Below are 21,010 nucleotides of genomic sequence, written 5' to 3' on the forward strand. Positions count from 1 at the left end.
CTCTCCCAGAGAAGCTGGAAATCAAAAAGGTTTTCAGTTCACAATAAAATGAATTTTACTTTGACTTACGTGTTAATATTATAAAGAGTGGTGTACAGTTGGGTAATACCACAAGAAATAATACACATCCTATGTTGATTCTTCACAAATTCAAATCATCAAGACCTGACATGCGCAGAAGTCAAATAGTAGTCGGTCGATATTAGTTCCTTAAAAAGTTAGTTGCAATTTTGTGGTCTCCAGGCCCTGGAAAATGGACACTTTTGTTCCAAAGTGTCAGGTGTGAACATGTAGATACACAGTGACATCACTCGATGACAAAACATGGGAAATAAGAAACTACTCATACAACCTGAAAACACAACAGAGAGTTTGCAACACTGATACCAAAGATGATGTGAGGAGGGATATGGTATTACCCGAATATTATTAGTACTGGTCACTATTGCTCTTACTTTTATTATGCTACTATTATATTTTCTGACATAAAACTTTATTGCAAAAGTGTAGTATCATCCTACATGTTTGTGATATGGACATAAATAATACATCAAACTGCGCAGATTTTTGAGGAAAGGAGTGATATTACTTTTACTCAAGAAACATTTCTTATTATAATCAATGCTAAAAACATTGATAATAATAAGATGACTGCTGCTCAAAAACATTTTTCATTATTTCTAATGTTGAAAACAGTTGTGCTGCTTCATATTTTTGTATATTTTTCATATTTTTGATTCGTGTAACATCATAAATGTATTTACTGTCACTTTTAAACCATTTCATGCATTCTTACCTTTGTTTCTCTTTCTTTTCAAACTCACCCCAAACTTTTGAACAGTAGTGTATCACAGTTTCTACACAGCACAACTGTTTTCAACATTGATAATAATCAGAAATGTTTCTTGAGCAGTAAATCAGAATATTAGAATGATTTCTAAAGGATCATGTGACACTGAAGACTGGAGTAATGATGCTGAAAATTCAGCTTTGATCACAGGAATAAATTACATTTTGAAATATTTTTACATAGAAAACAGTTCATTTAAATTGCAATAATATTTCACAATATTACTGTTTATACTGAATTTTTTTGAATGAAGCCTTGGTGTGCACAGCATACTTCTTTTAAAAACATTCAAAAATCTTAATTATTCCAAACGTTTGGCCACTAGTGTACCTTTTCTTTATTGAAATGCACAATATAGCCTGCTCAATGTTTCTGAGACTATACAGAGAGATCATGATAGTGGGGCACTATAGGGAGAGCATAATAACTTGTTTACCTAAGGTTATTGTCACATTAATGACCCTATTGTGAGAAAATGTAATGTTTGCCATTACCCCTTCTAAACAAACCAATTTGCGGCAGCTTTGGTAAACCTCAGTTCACTGAAGTGTAAACACTGGGCATCCACTGAGATGGAGTTTGAAGACACCTTGACACCTTGGGCAAGCAAACAGGCCTTTGTTTTGAGCATAGCTCAGCCATTCAAGAGAAGCAATAAAAAGCCTGGGTCAGAGACAAGGGCTCCCTGCTTTAAGGAGAGGGGGTCAGATAGTGAAGGGTACTGGAGTGAGTCTGATAACATCTCCTCCACGCTCTGCCCTCTCTGAAGACCCCTGACCTGACCTCATGCTCTCTGGCTGCTCACAAAGGACCACTCAGACTCCTAACTGTACATTAGGACAATGAAGCAAAGTTTGGCTTCTATGTCATTTAAATGCAAGACTCTCTCAAAGAGATGTGATAATGGTATTTCTGAGCTGTTATTAGACTGAACCGTATGAAAGTAAACAGGAGGCATATTTACAGTGTATAAGTGATATTTTAGTATTAGTTCTATACTATTATTTCACTAATATTTTGATTTTGAATTATTTTTATATTTTCTTTTATAGTTTTATAGGTTTTTATAGTTTCATTTTAGTTAAAGTTGTAATTTGTTATGTGCTTTTTATATATACACACAAACACACACACATATACATAAGAAAATTATTTTTCAATTAAAAGACAATCTATATATATATATATATATATATATCTATATATATATATATATATTATATATATATATATATATATAATGTATGAGGACTGTATTGAATTCCTGGACATTTTAGGTAATTTAGAAATCCTTGGCAGGGAAAAAGAGGATGTATGGATGTAAAAAAGAAAAAAAAATGTATTAAAGCTAAATAAATATGGGAAAAAAATCAAAAGTAAAAAAAAAAAATGTCAACAGCACATGACAAAATTAATGAAACGTAAACTTAAATTACAGGATATGGACAAATGTCCAGGATATGTCCAGGAAAAAGAGGATGTATCATCACCTTAAAATTACTAAAACAAAAGCTGAAATAAAAAGTTAAAGCTAAATAAATATTAAAAAAAAAGAATAAAAATGACAAAAGCACATGACAAAATGACTTAAACTTAAACTAAAACTACAGGACATGGACAATAGTCCAGGATATGTCCAGGAAAACGAGCACATATGGTCACCTTAAAATTACTGAAATGAAAACTAAAATAAAAATTTAATTAAAGCTAAATAAATGTAAAAAAATTTTTTTAAAAAAAAACCGAAAAGAAAAGCACATGACAAAATTACTAAAACTAAAACTAAAATTACAGGACATGGTCAAATGTCCAGGATATGTCCAGGAAAATTAGGACGTATGGTCACCTTGAAATTACTAAAACAAAAACTAAAATAATTTTGTTTTTTATTAAAGCTAAATAAATAAATAAATAAAAAACTTATAAAAATGACAAAAGCACATGACAAAATTACTCAAATTTAAACTAAAATTACAGGTCATGGACATGGACAAATGTCCAGGAAATATCTAGTAAAAAGAGGACTTATGGTCACCCTAAATAAAAAAATAAAAAAAAATTGAATAAAAAATTAATTAAAGCTTTATTAATATATACTAAAACGAAAACTAAAATAAATTAAAAAAAATATATATTAAAGCTAAATAAATACAAAAAAAATAAAAAATACTAAAAATGACAAAAGCACATGACAAAATTATTCAAACTTGTAACTAAAATTACAGGACATGGACAAATGTCCAGGAAATGTCTGGTAAAAAGAGGACTTTTGGTCACCCTAAAATCATAAAAATTTCAATTGAAATAAATGTATTAAAGCTAAATTAATATTTAAAAAAAACGAATAAAAATAACAAAAGCACACAACAAAATTATGAAAACTTAAATAAAAATTACAGGATATGGACAAATGGTATTTTAGTAACTTAAACTTTTCACTTTCTAAATTTCACTTATATTCTATTTCATTTCAATGACGAAAAATGATTTAGTATTTTCAGACCGAACAGCTTTAGTTTTTCAGGTAACAGTAACTACACTGCAATATAGCCTAAATTTTACATTTGTAAGAACATTTGGTCCATGCAAAAGTTGCCAGGGCTTTTGCTATGCTAAATGCTAACTGTTAAATTGTGCTTTTTTAAACATTATTTATCATTCATGTCCGTAGCGCAAAGGTAAGAGATGAGTCATGTGCCAAAGTTGAATAGGTTTAGTGGTTCAAATCACTAACCTTAAGTGTATAAGCAATAATAACAGTGATCCTTGGCTTGGCAAACACCACTAATGAAATGGCTGTTGGCAACATTAGCATGGACTAAATAGATAAAATGTTAGATCAAGCATCACAGTACTGTAGATCCACTTAGACCATGTTTTGGTCTTGATATGAGTGTTTAGCATGTCTTCATGATTACAGCCCATCTTTTCTAATCTCACTTAGAGAGCACCTGGTGTTTTCACTACTGCGTGCAAATGAAGAGGCTAAATAAATACAGGTGGGGTCTCAAAATGATATTCTCCGAGCTTTGCCGAAAGTCTTATGGCTAATGCAGAAAAACCGCAACATTGCGAATAAGCCTGTCTCACCATGCCTGGACTGCCCACAGTAAAAGGACAGGATGTACAGAGAGCCAGAACGCAACAATAGGACTGGATTATAGACTGTATGTACACACAAGAGAAACCTATAGCAGCCAGGGCTCCTTTATGATTACTTACGCAAACTTTTGAAACCCATAACAAAAGTCAAGGCCCTCTATTGAAACTTCTGCTAGTTTAAATCAGGGTACTATTTAGCTTGTTCTTAATAAATCTAAACGTCCCCAGCCAACCCTTGTAAAAAAGAAGTATTGCAATAGAAGTGACTTTGAATGTTAAAAGTATATTTTTAAACTGAAATGAAATAAAAGGCCACTTAAGTGTACTTAAAGAGAGATACTTTCATAGCTGTTTGTTAACACACTTAAGTCAACTTTTAATAAGTGCACTTAGTGATAAAGTCAAATTAAAAGTTTTTTGAAATACATTTTAAATCAGTTTTAATAATCTTTTGTTGTGCTTTAAAGTATACTTATTTTGATGTGTTGACTAACATATTAAAGAACATGTAAAGTGCTTGATTATAATTTTAACTGTAATGTGTAATTCAATATTAGATTTAAAGTTAATATTTTAAAAGTACTAAATTGCAACTTTATCATTACAGACATATATAAATCCATGACATACAAGTTTATTAAACGCCATTAAAATATATTTTAGTTTACCATAAATGCTTGTCAGTGCATTCAGCAGTGCTTTAACCATGTTTGAATGACATCAAAAGCAATTCTGAAATTTAAAAAATAAATAAATAAATAACTTAAGATATACTTAAGTCCTAAGTGGGTCAAAAACAATCTTAAGTTTGATTAATATAATATAATATAATTAATATAATATATGAAAATAAAAGATAATATAAACTGGTTCCAGGGTCACAACTGCATTAATCATTACTTAAAACAACTTAATTTTTTAAGAGGCAGAAGTCTCTAAACGCATTCTTTCCAATCATCATACTACTTGTCCACTTGATCCTATTCCATCTAATCTCCTTCAAGTCATTTCTCCTGGAGTTATACCTGCACTCACATGGTTAACAGTCCACTTCACACTAGTGTTTTCCCCTTAACATTTATACATTTATAGCTACTGGGGTGCCTCAGGGCTCAGTTCTTGGACCACTTCTCTTCTCTGTCTACATGGCATCACTAGGTTCTGTCATTCAGAAACATGGCTTTTCATACCACTGCTAGGCTGATGACACTCAACTCTACCTCTCATTCCATCCTGATGATCTGACAGTAGCTGCTCGCATCTCAGCTTGTCTAACAGACATTTCTTGCTGAATGAAGGACCATCACTTTCTACTCAACCTTGCCAAGACAGACTGCTTGTGGTTCAAACAAACCCATCACTTTATCAAAATTTCACCATCCAATTAGGCTCATCAACCATAACTCCTTCAAAAACAGCTAGAAACCTTGGAGTTGTGATTGATGATAAGCTGAATTTCTCAGACCACATTGCTAAGACTACCCGGTCCTGCAGATTTGCTTTATACAGCATTAGGAAGATCAGGCCCTTTCTTTCAGGACATGCAACACAACTCCTTGTTCAAGCTCTTGTTCTGTCCAGACTGGACTATTGCAACACTCTCTTGGCAGGTCTTCCAGCCAATTCTATCAAACCTCTACAATTAATCCAAAATGCCGCTGCAAGATTAATCTGTAATGAGCCGAACAGAACACACTTCACACCGCTGTTTATCAATTTGCACTGGCTACCAACAGTTGCTCGCATAAAATTCAAGCCATTATTGTTTAAACACATCTGTTCCATCTTTATTTGACCCTCTAACTCTAGCACTTTCTATTCTATTTTAATTCTACTTTATCTATTTATTTTTTTTAACTTACACTAGCTTCCTATTACACTAGCTTCCTAAATACAGACGTATGCATGTATATTTTTAAGAAAGATTTTACGTTTATATATTTCATACATTTATATATTATATAATTTTTATGAATATAAATATATACATATAAATACATGTAATTTTTTTTAAGTATATGCTGTATGTGTGTGTCTTTATATATACATAATAAATATACACAGTCAGACATCCCAACCTGCAAAAAGTCATTTCAGGGAGGTATCCCGAAGCCAACCCCCCCCCCCCCCCAAAAAAAAAAAGGGGGAAGGAGGACAAGGATATGACATTTCACCACAGAACATGACTTTACTAAAAAATATAAAAGCATAAAATATTATTTCTATAAGCTATAGGCCTGTGCAATTATTCGTTAATTATGTTTTAAATATGTAGATTACTTTTACTATTTATATAAGCTGCTTATACTATTTATGTAAACTGCTTTTATTTATTTTCCGTTGCACTCTCCCTCTGCCATGGTGCTCCTGTTTCTAGATAGACATAACTGATTAATTTGGTTCGGGAGAAGAGTTAAAAGCCCGCCCACACTGACAATTGATTGGTTGATTTGCCGAAACAGGCCAATCAGGATGCTCTCTGTCTTACGTGCGCTTCGCACACACGCACACTAGCACACACACGCAAGGTCTCTCGCTCCCTCTCCCTCTCTGCCGTGCGCGCGCTACACGATTTTGAAAACACAGTCTCTTCTTTGCGCGCTCTTGCTCGCTCGCTCTAGATTCCGGGAGATTTTAACTAATTTGCGGGCATCAGGGAGCCGCTATCAATATGCGGGAGACTCCCGGGACTTCCGGGAGACTTGGGATGTCTGCACAGTACACACACGTATATTATGTAAACAAAAACTTTCATTTTGATGCAATCAATCGCGATTAATCATTGGACAACACACACATATATATATATATATATATATATATATATATATATATATGTGTGTGGGGGGGTATCTATAATGATAAATGTAAAAACTATAATAATTTTTTACTGCATTGTAAATAACATGCAGTTAAGTAACTAAAAACAATGCATTCAATTGAGTGTATTGAGTGTATTATTTTCTTAATATGTACTCTTTTTAAAAGTATCTTAAAGTGTAGGCCTATATCTTTTTGCTGTTGGTGTCTACATTGCTTTGACAGCTGAAGTGGTAACCTGACAGTGTGAGGCAGGTTCAGGCATGAAGTGTGCAGGGTGTTACGATTTTTTCTGTCCATCGCATTCCTCTGAAAGCACATGAGAAAGACAGGGAGGTATGCCACATACCAGGGATTTCTGAGATGGGAATAGGATGCCTGTTAGGACCTGCCAGACTGCTGCTGTGTTCTTGTTTGGCAGGTACGTCCCAGCATGCAGTGGGACTGTGGGTCTGTAGGGGCAGGAATGCAGTAGGTGGAGGCCCCGGACAGCTCTTGCACAGGTGTGCAATCAGCGCTCCGCCAGCTTTTTAGGGGGTGGTGAAGGGGACATGCACATTCCAGTGGCACTTAAAGGGACAGCAGCGTTTTCTCTTCACATGCCAGGATGTCTTGACTCCAAACTTGTCCTGTGGGAAGCTGCTGAACAGGTTGGGTGAAGGGGATGATTCTCTTTGCATCAGCACCATAAACCTGTCTCTGCGGCTCTGCAGTCAACAATGATGAATCTGTATTACACAACACTGTTCGCAGGCATTTGCATTGGCAGAAGCATGTCATGCTTCAGTTGTACTTCATAGGAAGCTCTCAGGAGAATGAAATGAGTCAATAACGTTTGTTTGTTTTGTTTTTTTGGCTTTGACAGACCTTATAAACAAAGAAGTGCACTTGTGCAAACTTTTGAAAAATAGTACATTATGGATATAACAATGTAATTTTTTCAGACAGTTAATTTCTTGTTAATTGCAATCAAATTAAATGTAGGCCTATTATAGTTTAAATTTATATTAAATGCAATTAGCTGAATTTTAGTGTTTTTGGACCCACTTAAGCAGGACTTAATCTTCACATGTAATTTCAGAATTACTTCTATTGTTTTTTTAAATATATGCTGAATGTACTGACAAGCATTTATGATAAACTAAACTATACTGTAATGTAATTTCTATTGGAAATTGTATTTAAATATATTTGCTTTTGCACATTTTTAAAGATGAAGTTGCAGTTTAGTCATTTAAATACAAGATATTAACTTTAAACACTGAAAAGCACACTACAGTTCAAATCATAATCATGTACTTTAGATGTGCTTTAGTATGTTAGTCAACATAAGTGCACTTCTTTAAAGCACAACAAAAGATTATTAAAACATAAAGTTTGACATTTGACATTATTACAAAGTGCTCTTTTTAAAAGAGTACTTAAGTGTGTAAAGAAACAGTCATGAAAGTATCTTTCTTTAAGTGGCCTTTTATTTCATTGATATTATATCATCTGCAAATATATGTTTTTTTAAATATAATTCTAAGATTTGAAGTACACAAGTGTGCTTTCAATGCAGGTAAGTATTTTTTATTTTTTTTGTCACAGGGGTCACTGGTGCATTTGTCGGTACTTCTGCCATTGTGGTGAACATGGAACCTGTCCGTTGACACTAATTTTCTTTCAGCATGGTTGGATATCAGTGGAAAACAGAGGAAGTGACTGACAGGATGGATCAAAACAACTTCCTCTTGTGTCAAGCTCGGGTTCCTCCCCCACATCTGAGAATGTTTTAATGTACTGATCGACGTTCATGTTGAGAGACGCAATTAGTGTGCATTAAAACACATTTACACACAAGAATTTCAACACAGCTTTGTCGAGACTTGATCAAAGTTCTTAAGAGCAGAGAAGATATTATAGCTACTTATTACAACTCATGCTACACCCACATTCAAGTGAAAAGCATTTCTGTCATCATTTAGTCTTAGAAGTTTTGCTCCAACCCTAATCAAACGCACCTGATCCAGCAAATCAAGGTCTTCAGGATCACTAGAAGCTTCCTTGCAGGTGTGATTTGGAGCTAAACTCTGCAGCTGTGGCCCTCCAGGAATTGGATGAGCCCTTCCGAATGAAACGCAGGATTGGAGTCTCCACTAATGAGCTGATGACCTGAATCAGGTGTGTTTGATTAAGGATGCACTCAAAATGTGCAGTTTTGGGGTGCCTCAAGGACCAGGGTTGGGAACCACTGCCATAGTGTGAGCTGCTCACAGAGAGCCCATGGTGAGCCCAAAGCTGTAGGCCTCGCCTGGGCAAGCCTGCACTGGGCCTGTTTAGGTTTGGTGTGGGCTGGCCCTAACCCACTGTGCCCGCAAAAAGCCAGCATGGAGCATGATTGCAGGGAACATTTTTCCACTATGAAGAGCGTTTTATGAATGGAAAGTCTCCTTGATTATTAAAGGTTCTGCATGGAACCACAGATGACAATATAGAAACTTTACTTAAAGAAAGAACGTACTCATAATGTTTCCATGATGAAGAAAGAACTATAAGACATCTATTAATAATCTAAAGAACATTTTTTTTCACTACAAAGAGCCTTTTGTGCGTTACAAAGTTTCCATAAATGTTAAAAGTTCCAAAGAAGAACCTTTATTTTTAAAAGTATATTTCTTTTCCATAGACAAATTAATATACTGCACTAGAGGTAAACCACACAAAACACCCTAGCAACAAGCACACTAAAAAAAAAAAAAAAAACACAGACATAGCAATAACTTTTTGCATAGCAATAACACATTTTGTTCAGAAAACAAAAATAATTTGGCAATGCTATGTTTGTTTAGTGAAGTGACAAATGCTTTTTATATCCCCTGAATGGCTTAATAAAGAAACGCAGTGTCTAAGATGGAAATTCTCTGGGATGTCTGTGGAAAAGGACAAAGGACAGACTGTTATAATTCTCCTGTTGCTATTGAGGGTCTGACACTTGAGAGATTTCCTTTCAGAAACCCTCAGGCAGGACATCTCCACCCAAGCACGGTCGAAACTGCAGCCAAACTTCATGCAAAATTATGATGTTTGGTGTTTGATACAAAACTGATAAACTCTATATATATGTATATTTGTTTAAAGAACGACAGCTGGGCTGATTTAGAGAATGATTTCCTCAAAGTCTCATACCAGACATATGTCCTCATGGAGAATGTTTAGTGTTCAGAATCATAACACCATTTACAGGATATGTTTCTCACAGTTTCCCATAGAAAGAATAAAACATGACATGTATATGTTTACTTACATTTTGCAGTCATAGCCTTGAGCTATAGTTGAGTGAGAGTGTTTTGCATATTCAGACGTGCAGTAGCACGGAAGGCTAACGAATTTCCTTCTCAACATTTTCTTTCTTTGAGCTGGAACTGAAAAGGTTTGTGTTTATCCACTGGTTGATGCACAAGTTATATTTGTGCTAACGGCTGATTTCAGTTTCATTAACTTCAAGTAGAAATGTGGTTTTTATGTCAGTATTTGTGGACAGATTTGTACCAGAGGGGAAAATAAAGGAATAGTTTACCCAAAAATAAAAGTCGTGTCATCACATGCCTTCATGCCACTAAAGATTTGCACACAGGTATTGATTTGTGTCCTTGTTGAAGCTTGAAATCTTTAGACCCCATTCACTATATACTACATGGCAAAAAAATAAGAAGAATTTCCTATTCAATACTATTCCTTTGAATTCAATCTATGCATAAACATTCGCATTTAACTTATAACTGTACAAGGAGAATATTATCTTGTCAGTCTACAAATAAATCTATTGAATGAATGCTTCCAAATTAAGCTGTGTGTTTATTTCCCCTTATTTAGTTGACAGTGAGGTGAGGCCAAAAGGGTTATTGAAGATTAATACTGCCACCTACTGGTGGAGCCAAAAAATAGACTTCATCTGTCAAAAGTATCGTGACAGAGGGGAGAAACAAATCTTACATGGAACTGAACCAGCTATTAAAACACAATAAAAGCAACGGGATGCTGGTTTTTGTGGTTTAATTTGATTTACTTTTAACAGAATTGTTATTACAATAATGATTTAAGAATATGGTTTAATGTTAATTTGTTTTATTGGACTGTAAAATCTAGATACAAAAGCACGTCAGATAAAACATGGGGGGGGGGGACTAGTTTATGCATGCTTTTTCTCTGTGTTATGGACTAAACGGTCTCGTTTTTAAGTTTTGTCAAGATGCTGTTTGTAAAAATTACATTATTTTTACATTAATGCTTCAATTTAACCTTTACTAGAAAAAAAGTCTCTGGCCGGGCATGCGTTTTGGATGATTATTAGTGCAATAATCATAAGCAGTGCAATAATAATTAATTCCAGTGTGTGGCAGAAGAGATCACAAGTGATTGCTTTCTGGAAATAGAATAAATACTGAAATAGGCAGCTTGAAATTGCAGTTATGGAATTAAATATGAGATTCTATAAATGTGGAAAATGACTGGGGAGAATGGGTTTAAATAATTATTCTATCAGAGTCGTCTCTGATGATTGGATTTTACATTTCCTGTTTTTTTTTGTTTTGTTTTTTTAGAAAAGTAGGTTTTCAATCTAAGGTCTGGTCTGCTGTTAACACGCTTGGTAACTTTAAAGTTTTGTACTACAACATAAAAAAAATTTTTGTCAGCTAGAGAGTGTTTCTGGCTGGCTGCTCCCTCTGTTTGTTTTTCAATTAATGCCAAAATATTTTCTAACAAGTAGCCTACAAGACTACACAATATCAAGAACAATAGGGGACAAAATATCTCAAAAATAATACAAGGAAGAAATTAAAATAAAAAAACAAAAAAATTAAGTACATAACATAACATTTGGCAAGTATAATAAAAAGATTAACAATATATTGAATATGGGAGTTAGAGTTATAATAAAATAAAATAATATCAAAGTGTTAATCAATACACATTCTGTAAAAATTTTTTTTTTTTACTCATTTTAAAATAAAAAAAGGTCACTACCTGTATACGTTAAAATAAACAAGAAATAACAAAGCGGGAAAAAAACTTAAATTATTTTTAATAATTTGTAATTATTTGTACTAGTTTACGGACATCTGATTTTCTTATTGCTTTTCCTATTTCATTTATTTAATTTTTTTATTGTTTTCATTTATTATTGTATTTGTTTTGATGTCATTTATATGTTATTGCCCTTGTATGTGCTTTGTTCTAAAACTGCAAAAAAAAAAAAAAAAGTACCTTTTTATTAACATTTTGCAGGTAACATTTGAAATTAGAAAACAGACTGTTAAGCTACAGTAACAATCAGATTTAACAGTGAGAACAAACAACCTGATGCGAGGGATTTAGAGTGTTAACAAGATAAACATAAAAAAATACATATAAATAATAATTATATAAAAACTAAATAATGATAATACATAAATAGATCAAAAATAAAAATGTTTACTTTTCGTTTTGAATCAAGTGGGGGGTAGGAAACCTCATCTAAACACTGTATCCCTTGTTCACAGATGAGTCATGATCTTATTTTAATTTACACAAGGAATCAGCAAGACTTTTTCATTCAGAGCACAATACTGCGGCTCTCTAGCGCTCGGCGTCGCTGCGGTCAGTGCAGGAACTACAGGAGCGCGCAGCTGTCAGAAGCCCGCGGGAGCACACTGAACAAGCTCAGAGCCGCCAACGGATCTCATCTGTTCGCCAGGTATGCCCAAAATACCTAGCTCTAGATAGAAAATAACATTTAGTCCTGTTTCATCAACCCGTATTCACGCGGTTTGCGGGAATGTCGGTGTTATCGACAGGTCTGGGTTTGTTAGTGCGCTTAGCATGCTAGCTGGCTAACCATATGTTGTTAACTAAGCCCAGTGTGTTTACTCGCTAATCTACATAAACTCTTAAGTCGTGCGAGGTTTTAAATATTTGATCTTTCGTTTTCAGCTCCTGGACGTCTTTTTAACCTTTGGTTATCGACATACGCGGACGCTGTGATGTGAAATAGTGCTAACTGTCGAGCTAATGTGCTAACGAACCTTAATGAGCATTGACAGCTAACACTGAACATTAAAACTCGCCCTTATTGTGTGCTAATATATTATTCTTTACTTGGGAAGTATGACATACTGGAATAGCTTTATTCTACTGTGATATTAATGAGCAGCAGCTTGTGTCTCCTGATCACTCTGTGGTTTCTGTATCCAGCAGCAACATCAGCTGCCTCACACTGTTACTGTTTTAAACTGAGCCAAAGGCAGAACATGGTCTACACACTAAGTGTTAGATAAGCCTCAGATGTCCTCTATAGGAGACGAGACACATCCTGGCGGAGTTTTATCTGACTGAATGTTTATTAGCACAGTAAATGATGTGGAGTTTGGTTCATTGCTAGATAAATGTCACACACACACACACACTCAGATATAATGGTGCTGTTTTGCAGTTGATCCTGTGCCTTGTTTGTTCTTGATAGCCGAGTATGTAAATCCATAGTCTGTGTGACTCATACTTCACTGTTGCTGACGTCAGTTTGTCTTCCATCCAGCAGCATGGCTCGTGGACACCAGAAAATCCAGTCCCAGCAGAAGAACGCCAAGAAGCAGGCAGAGATCAAGAAATCCAAAGGCCACGATCAGAAGACCGCGGCGAAAGCGGCGCTGGTGTTCACGTGTGCCGTCTGCAGGGTCAGTGGTAATTATAGCCGGTTATTTTTACCCCGACTGATCATCCCTAAAGGTTCTTTTTCAACTAAATTTCAATACCCACTTATGACAGATTGCACTTTTTATGCTTTTTGAACTTAATTGCGTACACTTTGGACATTTTCTGAACACGGCCCAAAGAAAAGAACCTGTGCATGCTGTAGATATAAAGCTGATTTTATATATGGGTGTGTGTAGACAATGAATGTGTTGGGAAATTACGTTCTCAAGCTGTAACTTGTTTCTGACTCTGAAAGTTATTCACTGCAGGTAACAAATCTGACTTGTCAGTACACCTTCAACCAGTTACCAGTAACTGAGAGCCACACATGAGATTCATGGGCACAAAACATCAAATGATGTTGGCAACCCATTTTACCTGTAGTTTTGTGTGTTTTTATGACTGCGGAGCCACATACTGTTCAGTGAATGAAATTTGCAAAAGTTGTGAATATATCACTTTCATAATTACAATGTATAGCTGTACACATGCATTTGTTGCTGTTTATAAACCAGTCCACTCACTCCCAGAAAAGACATTGCATTCAGTTTCTTGAACCTACGAAAAGTCCATTGTCTTTTGTCAAGCGAGTGGTGATGTACGAAGCATAGCTCACAGAGAATCATCATCAGAGCAGGCAGCTTTCTATTGGGTAATTTGGTGAATTGACATGACCAACTTGAACCTGTTGTGAAATCTGTGTGGGGAAATCTTTAGTGACATTCCTCACCTCCTGGATTCCTGTTGAAATAATAGTTTATCCCTTTGGAAAGTGGCCAGACAGTGGTAAATGTGACCTTTATAACAGTGTATGTGTATTTTAGGGCTTCACATTAATGACTAAACAAATAATCAGGCTTATTTGACCTATGATCACAGTTATTAATTAGGATTGTCCTCATTTGAAAAATTAATCTTTACATTGCACTAGAATGTCAGGGTTTGTTTGACCTCGTCTAGTTTCCTGATTTATTATATACAATTAACACACTCTCTACATTATGAAATACTTCTCTCAAAGAAGTATTCACAGTGAAATTCCTGAACTTGATTGCAATGACTCCAAATTGTTAGCATTTGTTTCTATTAAAATGATAAAAGAATTTATATTGTAGCACAAGCGGTTTCGTGAAGGAACACAGACTGGCTGTCACCCTTTTATTTGAGCAGAATCTCTTAGTGGAGTTCGTTAAAATAGGAAGATTTTTCTCTCCGCTGCTGTCAGTATTCACTTGTTAAGTTAGGGTTTAATATTAAAGGGATACTCCATCCCAAAATGGAAATGTTGTCATTAATCACTTACCCCCATGTCGTTCCAAACCCGAAAAAAAGCTTTGTTTGTCTTCAGAACACAATTAAGATATTTTGGATGAAAACCGAGAGGCTTGTGACTGTCCCATAGACTGCCAAATAAATAACAGTGTGAAGGTCCAGGAAAGCATCGTCAGAATACTCCATCTGCCATCAGTGATTCAACCGTAACATTATGAAGCGACGAGAATACTTTTTGTACACGAAGTCATTATTTTTGTTTTCTTCATGTACAAAAACTATTCTCGTCGCTTCATAACGTTACGGTTGAATCACTGATGGCAGATGGAGTATTCTGACGATGCTTTTCATAGTTTTATGGACCTTTGCAAAGAGCTGATTAATGACACTGTCTTCTGTAGAGCTGCATTACAGCTTACATTTAATTCGTTTCATAATTTTAGAGCTGATTTGAAACAATCTATATATATATTTGCGCATTAATTATCGGCCGATATTTATTGTGCACCCCTACTATGTTTATTTATTATGTATATGTAAATACACACACATACAGCATATATTTTGAAAATATTTACATGTATTTCCATGTATATATTTATATTGCTCTAAATGATATCATATATAAGTAATATTTAATATTTAAATGTAAAAATTTGCTTAAATGTATACAGGCGTGTGTGTGTGTGTGTATATATATATATATATATATATATATATATATATATATATATATATATATATATATACATAATAAATAAACAGTACACACACATTATATAAAAAATTTTTTTTTATTTTGGATGCAGTTAATTGCGATTAATCATTTTACTATACTATATATATATATATATATATATATAATGAAAGTGAAAGTCGTGACATTTGCCAAGTATGGTAACCCATACTAGGAATTGGTGCTCTGCATTTAACCCATCCAAGTGCACACACACAGCAGTGAGAAGTGAACACACTGTGAAACACACACCGGGAGCAGTGGGCAGCTATATCCAGCGCCCGGGGAGCAACTGGGGGTTCAGTGCCTTGCTCAGGGGCACTTCAGCCATGGGTATTGAGAGTGGAAGAGAGCGCTGTTCATTAACTCCCTCCCACCTACAACTCCTGCCAGCACCGAGACTCGAACCTGCGACCATCTGGTTACAAGTCCAACTCTCTAACATTTAGGCCACAGCTGCTATTAGTTTGGGGAACGATTTTCACTATTAATTAACTATTAAATATGACTTTTGCCTAAATAAACTTCTAATTTGCTGCTTATTAATAGTTAGTAAGGTAGTTGGGATGTTTAGGTGTGGGGTAGGTTTAAGGGATCTAAATTATGGTAATGCAGAATAAGATATTAATATGTGCTTTATAAGTACTAATAAACAACGAGTTGGTTTTACTGAAGTTATACTCTGTGTGGGTGTGTGTGTGTGTGTGTATATGTTAGTAAAAATGTATTCATTGAAAAACATCTGATTGGTGGATCTGGCAACCCCAAGCAATGCAAGACAACAGAAATGTCAAATGAACAGAATGCTTGCAGGATAAAATAACAATATGGAAAATGATTATTCTTAATTAAACAAGAGAAGCAGAAACTGTGACAACCCTAATGTGATTTTGGTTACTCAAAATCATTCAGGAGTTAATTAGTTTATTGCACAGAGTGTTTGTTTCATACCAGAATGAAGCCAGACCTGGATTCCTTGAGCCATAGCATGGTGAACTAAACCATGAAACCTTTCTGTTTTACAGTCGCAAATGCCAGATCCCAAGACCTTCAAGCAGCATTTTGAGAGCAAGCACCCCAAGAGCCCTCTTCCCCCAGAGCTGGAGGGCGTGGAGGCGTGAACGGCCCGGACACCAGAGGTTGATGATTGTATAAAACATCACAATAAGAGTCCTGATCTTAAATTTTATTCAGCAGGACACGATCAGCGCTCTTACCTGAGTTTTATACAGGCATCTTCCCCATCACTGCAGACATGAATCCCGTGGATCAAAGACTGATGACGTTTAGCTTCCTTCTCAACACTGTTTCAGAGCACTTGCCTTGGCTGCGATCAGATCAGTGTAATACCTCAACCTGCGCTCACACGCTTTCTTTTCTCATCTTTCTTGTGTCATTTAATAGATTGAGAGAAATAAGAACACTACCAGTGATCGTCAATTGATCCTAAGTGTCATAAATGTGGAAGTTACAGACATATTTGTCTGCTTTTGCTTGGTAGATAAGTCATAGATGAGTGCAAATGGACACGGGAGTGGCTTCCCACTACTTGAGATTTTCTCATTTACTAATTTTGCTTTCCATCGATCAATCTCTTGTAGTACAAAACAAACTGGTTCTGTACACTGAAACTGGAATCTGATGCGTTTCTGTGAATCACTGGATGTGCCTGAGGTTACTGTATTCTTAATTTAATGTTGCTGCAAAAGTAATTTCTCTTTGGAATGATCTCAAACAATATCGCCTCAGTGTTTGATATTCCTGCTCAAGCCGCCTGGTTTCCACACCACTGTAATATATCTCTTTAATAAAATTGAACTTTAAGATGTTGTGAGGCATGTCTTCAACACATCTGGTAAGAAACACGAGTCTAAAAACTTGGATCAATGTGTAAATGGAAAAAGAATTGACAGTGGCAACTAGGAACAGTGTTTCTAGGGCAGTGCTTATGCATCATTACCTTGGCAACAACACAGCAGGTCATTAATCACAGCAGAAGCAGACAGAATCAGACTGTGTCTGTTTGACCTATACATGTCTGGAGCTCCGGCCATGTCATCTGATATTTCAAAATTGGAATAAAGCTGAAATAACATAAATATTAGATGGAAAATGTTAACTTAAAAATTAGAACTGTTGGATTGGCAACTAACTGAAATAATTAAGTTTAACCCTTGTGCTGAAAATCCTTCACCTATTTTGGTGTTCCTTGTCAAAAATGATTGACCTTTTAAAAATGACTTGTTAATCTCTCAATATGCTATGTTATTGGCCAAATTTTCGATTTAATCTTTTTTTGCCAACTTGTTTTCTTTTAATTAGCACAAATGTTGTAACTCTTTTTGGGAGCTGATTGGTTGTAGACCAAGCTTATTGTGTGGATAATTTTTGGGATGTGTTTTAAGGTGCAGAAATGTATAGGTTTTTGTAGGCTGGTAATTTTTGACCACAAGTGTGTAAGAAGGTGGAGGAGGAAAAAACCCCAAAAGTACAAAAATTATCAGTTGAAAGTCTAAAAAAACTTTCAAGATTTTTTGGGGAAGTTGTTATACCCTGCATGAGCAAATTCAGTCCAATGTGACAACATTAACTAGCATTTTCAGCAAAAGGGAAATCCTTTCCGGGTCACATGACTGAAACTTAAAGGGTCACATGACTGAAACTGTGTGTGTATGTATGTATGTATGTATATATGTATATATATATATATATATATATATATATATGTGTGTATATATATATATATATATATATATATATATATAAAAGCTAATTCAACATATATTAATAAATACTAGAAAGTACTAAAATAACACTAGACCTTTTCAGATTTAAATCTAAACCACTTTGTAACTAGTATCTTTGAGTAATAATTTGAATGTTTTATTATGAATTAAGAGGAAAGAAAAAAGTAGTTAAAAGGAATACTGCTCAATCACTACAGGAAATGATTTTGTGCTTTACTTGGTAATTTTATTTATCAGTTTGTCATAATCGCTTCCGCCCTGAACTCTGGCATTTAACCACAGGGTGCTTGTATCACATCTAGATAACAATGCCACTACTTTTCCCAGAGCCAATCCCTGTTTGTCCCAGTCTCACTCGGGAGAATGCAGACAGTCAGTGGACCAACAGGAAGTTGCCCTGCAGGTTGAGACGAGTCGGGACTGCTGACACACCCTCCAATAAAGCATTCTGATGGAGAGACTATTACAACAAATAGGACCATACAAAATACTTAAGATCACTCACCAGAAATGATTACCCCAAAAATATGGTAAAAAAAAAAACGACCTGAAACTCTTAAAACAGTTTGTAATTAAAAACAGCTTTTTATAAGAATGAAATGAATATAAATTCACAAGATTATTGTGACATAATCCTGAAAAGGTCAAAATCTTTAAGGTGTGACAGGTCAAAATTACCATTTTAAAGACGGGACTTAATGTTCTGTTTAAATTAAACTAGGTTAAGTAATGGTTTATCAAATGTACTGTAGTTGTCAAAACAAACAACTCGGGATTTGTGCATCTTCTGCATAATCATGTAATTTTTTTTCATTAATCATGTACTTAGTTTCTCAAATGCAGTTTTTCTGTTTCTTTGTTGGCTGTGTGTAACAGCATATTGTAATGAATTGTGCCTGGACTGAGCTGATGTGTGTGAATGACCTAGTGTGTGTCATCAGTGACTCACCGATGACAGTGATGGTGAGTATGTTGAGGTAGGTGTGGCTGCGGGTGGGGTAAAAATCCCTCTTTACGAGTCAAAATCTTACGTTTGAGAAAGTATAGCTTATTGAGCAACAACAATTATCTCTAGAGAGTCACATTATAACAATTACATAAACGATTTAGCATCGAAAACCATGCCAACAGGATCAAGATCTTACAAAGCTGGTGTGACTGTACCCATAAATTGGGTTGTAACATCTTAACACGCCGTTCCAACGAGAAAATGTGACCCTGTTCAAAAATAGCACATGTTCTCTTTTTATGGACCTCGATGGGAGATAATTGAGATTCTGCTTTTATTAGTATCTGGTTCCTCTGCTCCAGTTTAGAGGCCGAGCTGCTCTCTGATGCTGTGTGTTCAGACCATGCAGCTGAGCAGACAATATTGTCTTCCTTGCTCTTTCATTGTCTTTATGAGTAATGCTTTTTAATTTTTGTTTTGGTGACAACATCTATACAAAAAGCATGAAGTATGACACACTGATGTATCATTGTCAACTATTGTGCTACATTATGACAAACCCCATTGTAGTGAAACTGAGGATGTATAAGTAAGATAATTAAGCAACATATGATGAAAGTTAAATAAATCTAAACGGAGCAATGCATCCGTTCCATTAACACTTTGATGCACGACATCCACTTTTTATGCAAATAATCAGTGTGAAAAATATAGAAACGGAGGGAGAAAATAAAAGTAAGATATAATATACCAACACAAAATAATGGTATGGTTTTGTATTTATTTATTTAACTTTATTTTACTATCATTATGTTGTTATATTATTATTCACTGCCATTTTTTGTGGTTGTTGTTGTTTATTTGTGTATAATAAGTACATATACATGTTATCAATCATTCTATCATTCTTCAGTTCTGTATCTGTAATTGTATGGTGTAACCTGCTGAGGTGGAAAAAAATCATAATAAAGTAAAGAAAAATAATAATAATAGGAATTAATATATTTTTTTAATTTAATTTTAATTAAAAAATAATATAAAAGATAGTATTTATACTAAAAAATAAATATTTTTATTAATTAATAAAATTAAATATTTTCATTTTGATCTAATGTGTCAAAGGCATAAATTACATTAACCCTATGAAGCCCACTGACTGTATCATTTTTAATATGCGAATACACAAAGGCCTAAACTATCAACATGATCCAAACTTTGCTGAAAATCATGTATGCAATCCAGTACATGCCTTCTGATTGTTTAATAATTCATAAATTATTAGCAAACAAAAGGCATTTTAGTGTCATTCAAAAAAAAAAAAAAAAAAAAGTGCCTTTACTGGTTCACATAAAGTAAAAGTATGAATATATTTTATATTATTAGCAATATTTCAAGATGAACACTTACTGGACTTACTTGATTATCCATATCCATGTCATTTTTTTTTTTTTTTTTTTTGAAAAATCATTTTGAGGAAATGTCTATTTGTTCATCTCTCAGTCATATGTTTTCCCACTCATAATAAATACTAAAGAGCTTCGATCATAAAACATCTTACTAAGACATTACTGAGATGTATAGAGTGATTTTCATTATTTTACACAAGCAATCAATCTTACTCTTTGGCCTCTGCACCTCAGAATAAAAGTGACGTGTTTTATTCCTCCTCGCGCATGAGCGCCATATTCTCACTCTATTACACTCTATTCTAGACTCTAGGGGTTTTATAAATAGAGTGTTCTGGGCTTTAAAGGGTTCCAATCATTCTCATTAGATTCCTGGGAATCGAACGCGCTATCCACGCAGCGCACGCCAATCAAAAA

General features: G+C 34.6%; 1 protein-coding gene across 2 annotated transcripts; it reads left to right on the plus strand.

Moving 5' to 3' along the window:
- The first annotated feature begins 12,332 nt into the window (after window positions 1-12,332).
- Window positions 12,333-17,315, plus strand: LOC109111414 (zinc finger protein 706-like). 2 transcript variants are annotated; one of them, XM_019124351.2, is made up of 3 exons: window positions 12,333-12,488; window positions 13,329-13,464; window positions 16,517-17,315. In XM_019124351.2, the coding sequence occupies exons 2-3, from the start codon at window positions 13,330-13,332 to the stop codon at window positions 16,610-16,612; spliced, it is 231 nt and encodes a 76-aa protein (XP_018979896.1). In that variant the 5' UTR covers window positions 12,333-12,488; window position 13,329; the 3' UTR covers window positions 16,613-17,315. The 2 variants fall into 2 exon arrangements, with proteins under 2 accessions (XP_018979896.1, XP_018979897.1); XM_019124352.2 differs by having other exon boundaries at window positions 12,339-12,488; window positions 13,326-13,464.
- Window positions 17,316-21,010: the final 3,695 nt, after the last annotated feature.

This window comes from Cyprinus carpio, chromosome B19 (genome assembly GCF_018340385.1).
Source record: "Cyprinus carpio isolate SPL01 chromosome B19, ASM1834038v1, whole genome shotgun sequence".
Taxonomy (NCBI): domain Eukaryota; kingdom Metazoa; phylum Chordata; class Actinopteri; order Cypriniformes; family Cyprinidae; genus Cyprinus; species Cyprinus carpio.

Bases quoted from the DNA above. Each gene is read 5' to 3' on its own strand.
- LOC109111414 (XM_019124351.2), top strand. From the start codon at position 13,330: ATGGCTCGTGGACACCAGAAAATCCAGTCCCAGCAGAAGAACGCCAAG. The intron at 13,465-16,516 runs GTCAGTGGTAAT...TCTGTTTTACAG, and splicing joins TCACGTGTGCCGTCTGCAGG to TCGCAAATGCCAGATCCCAA.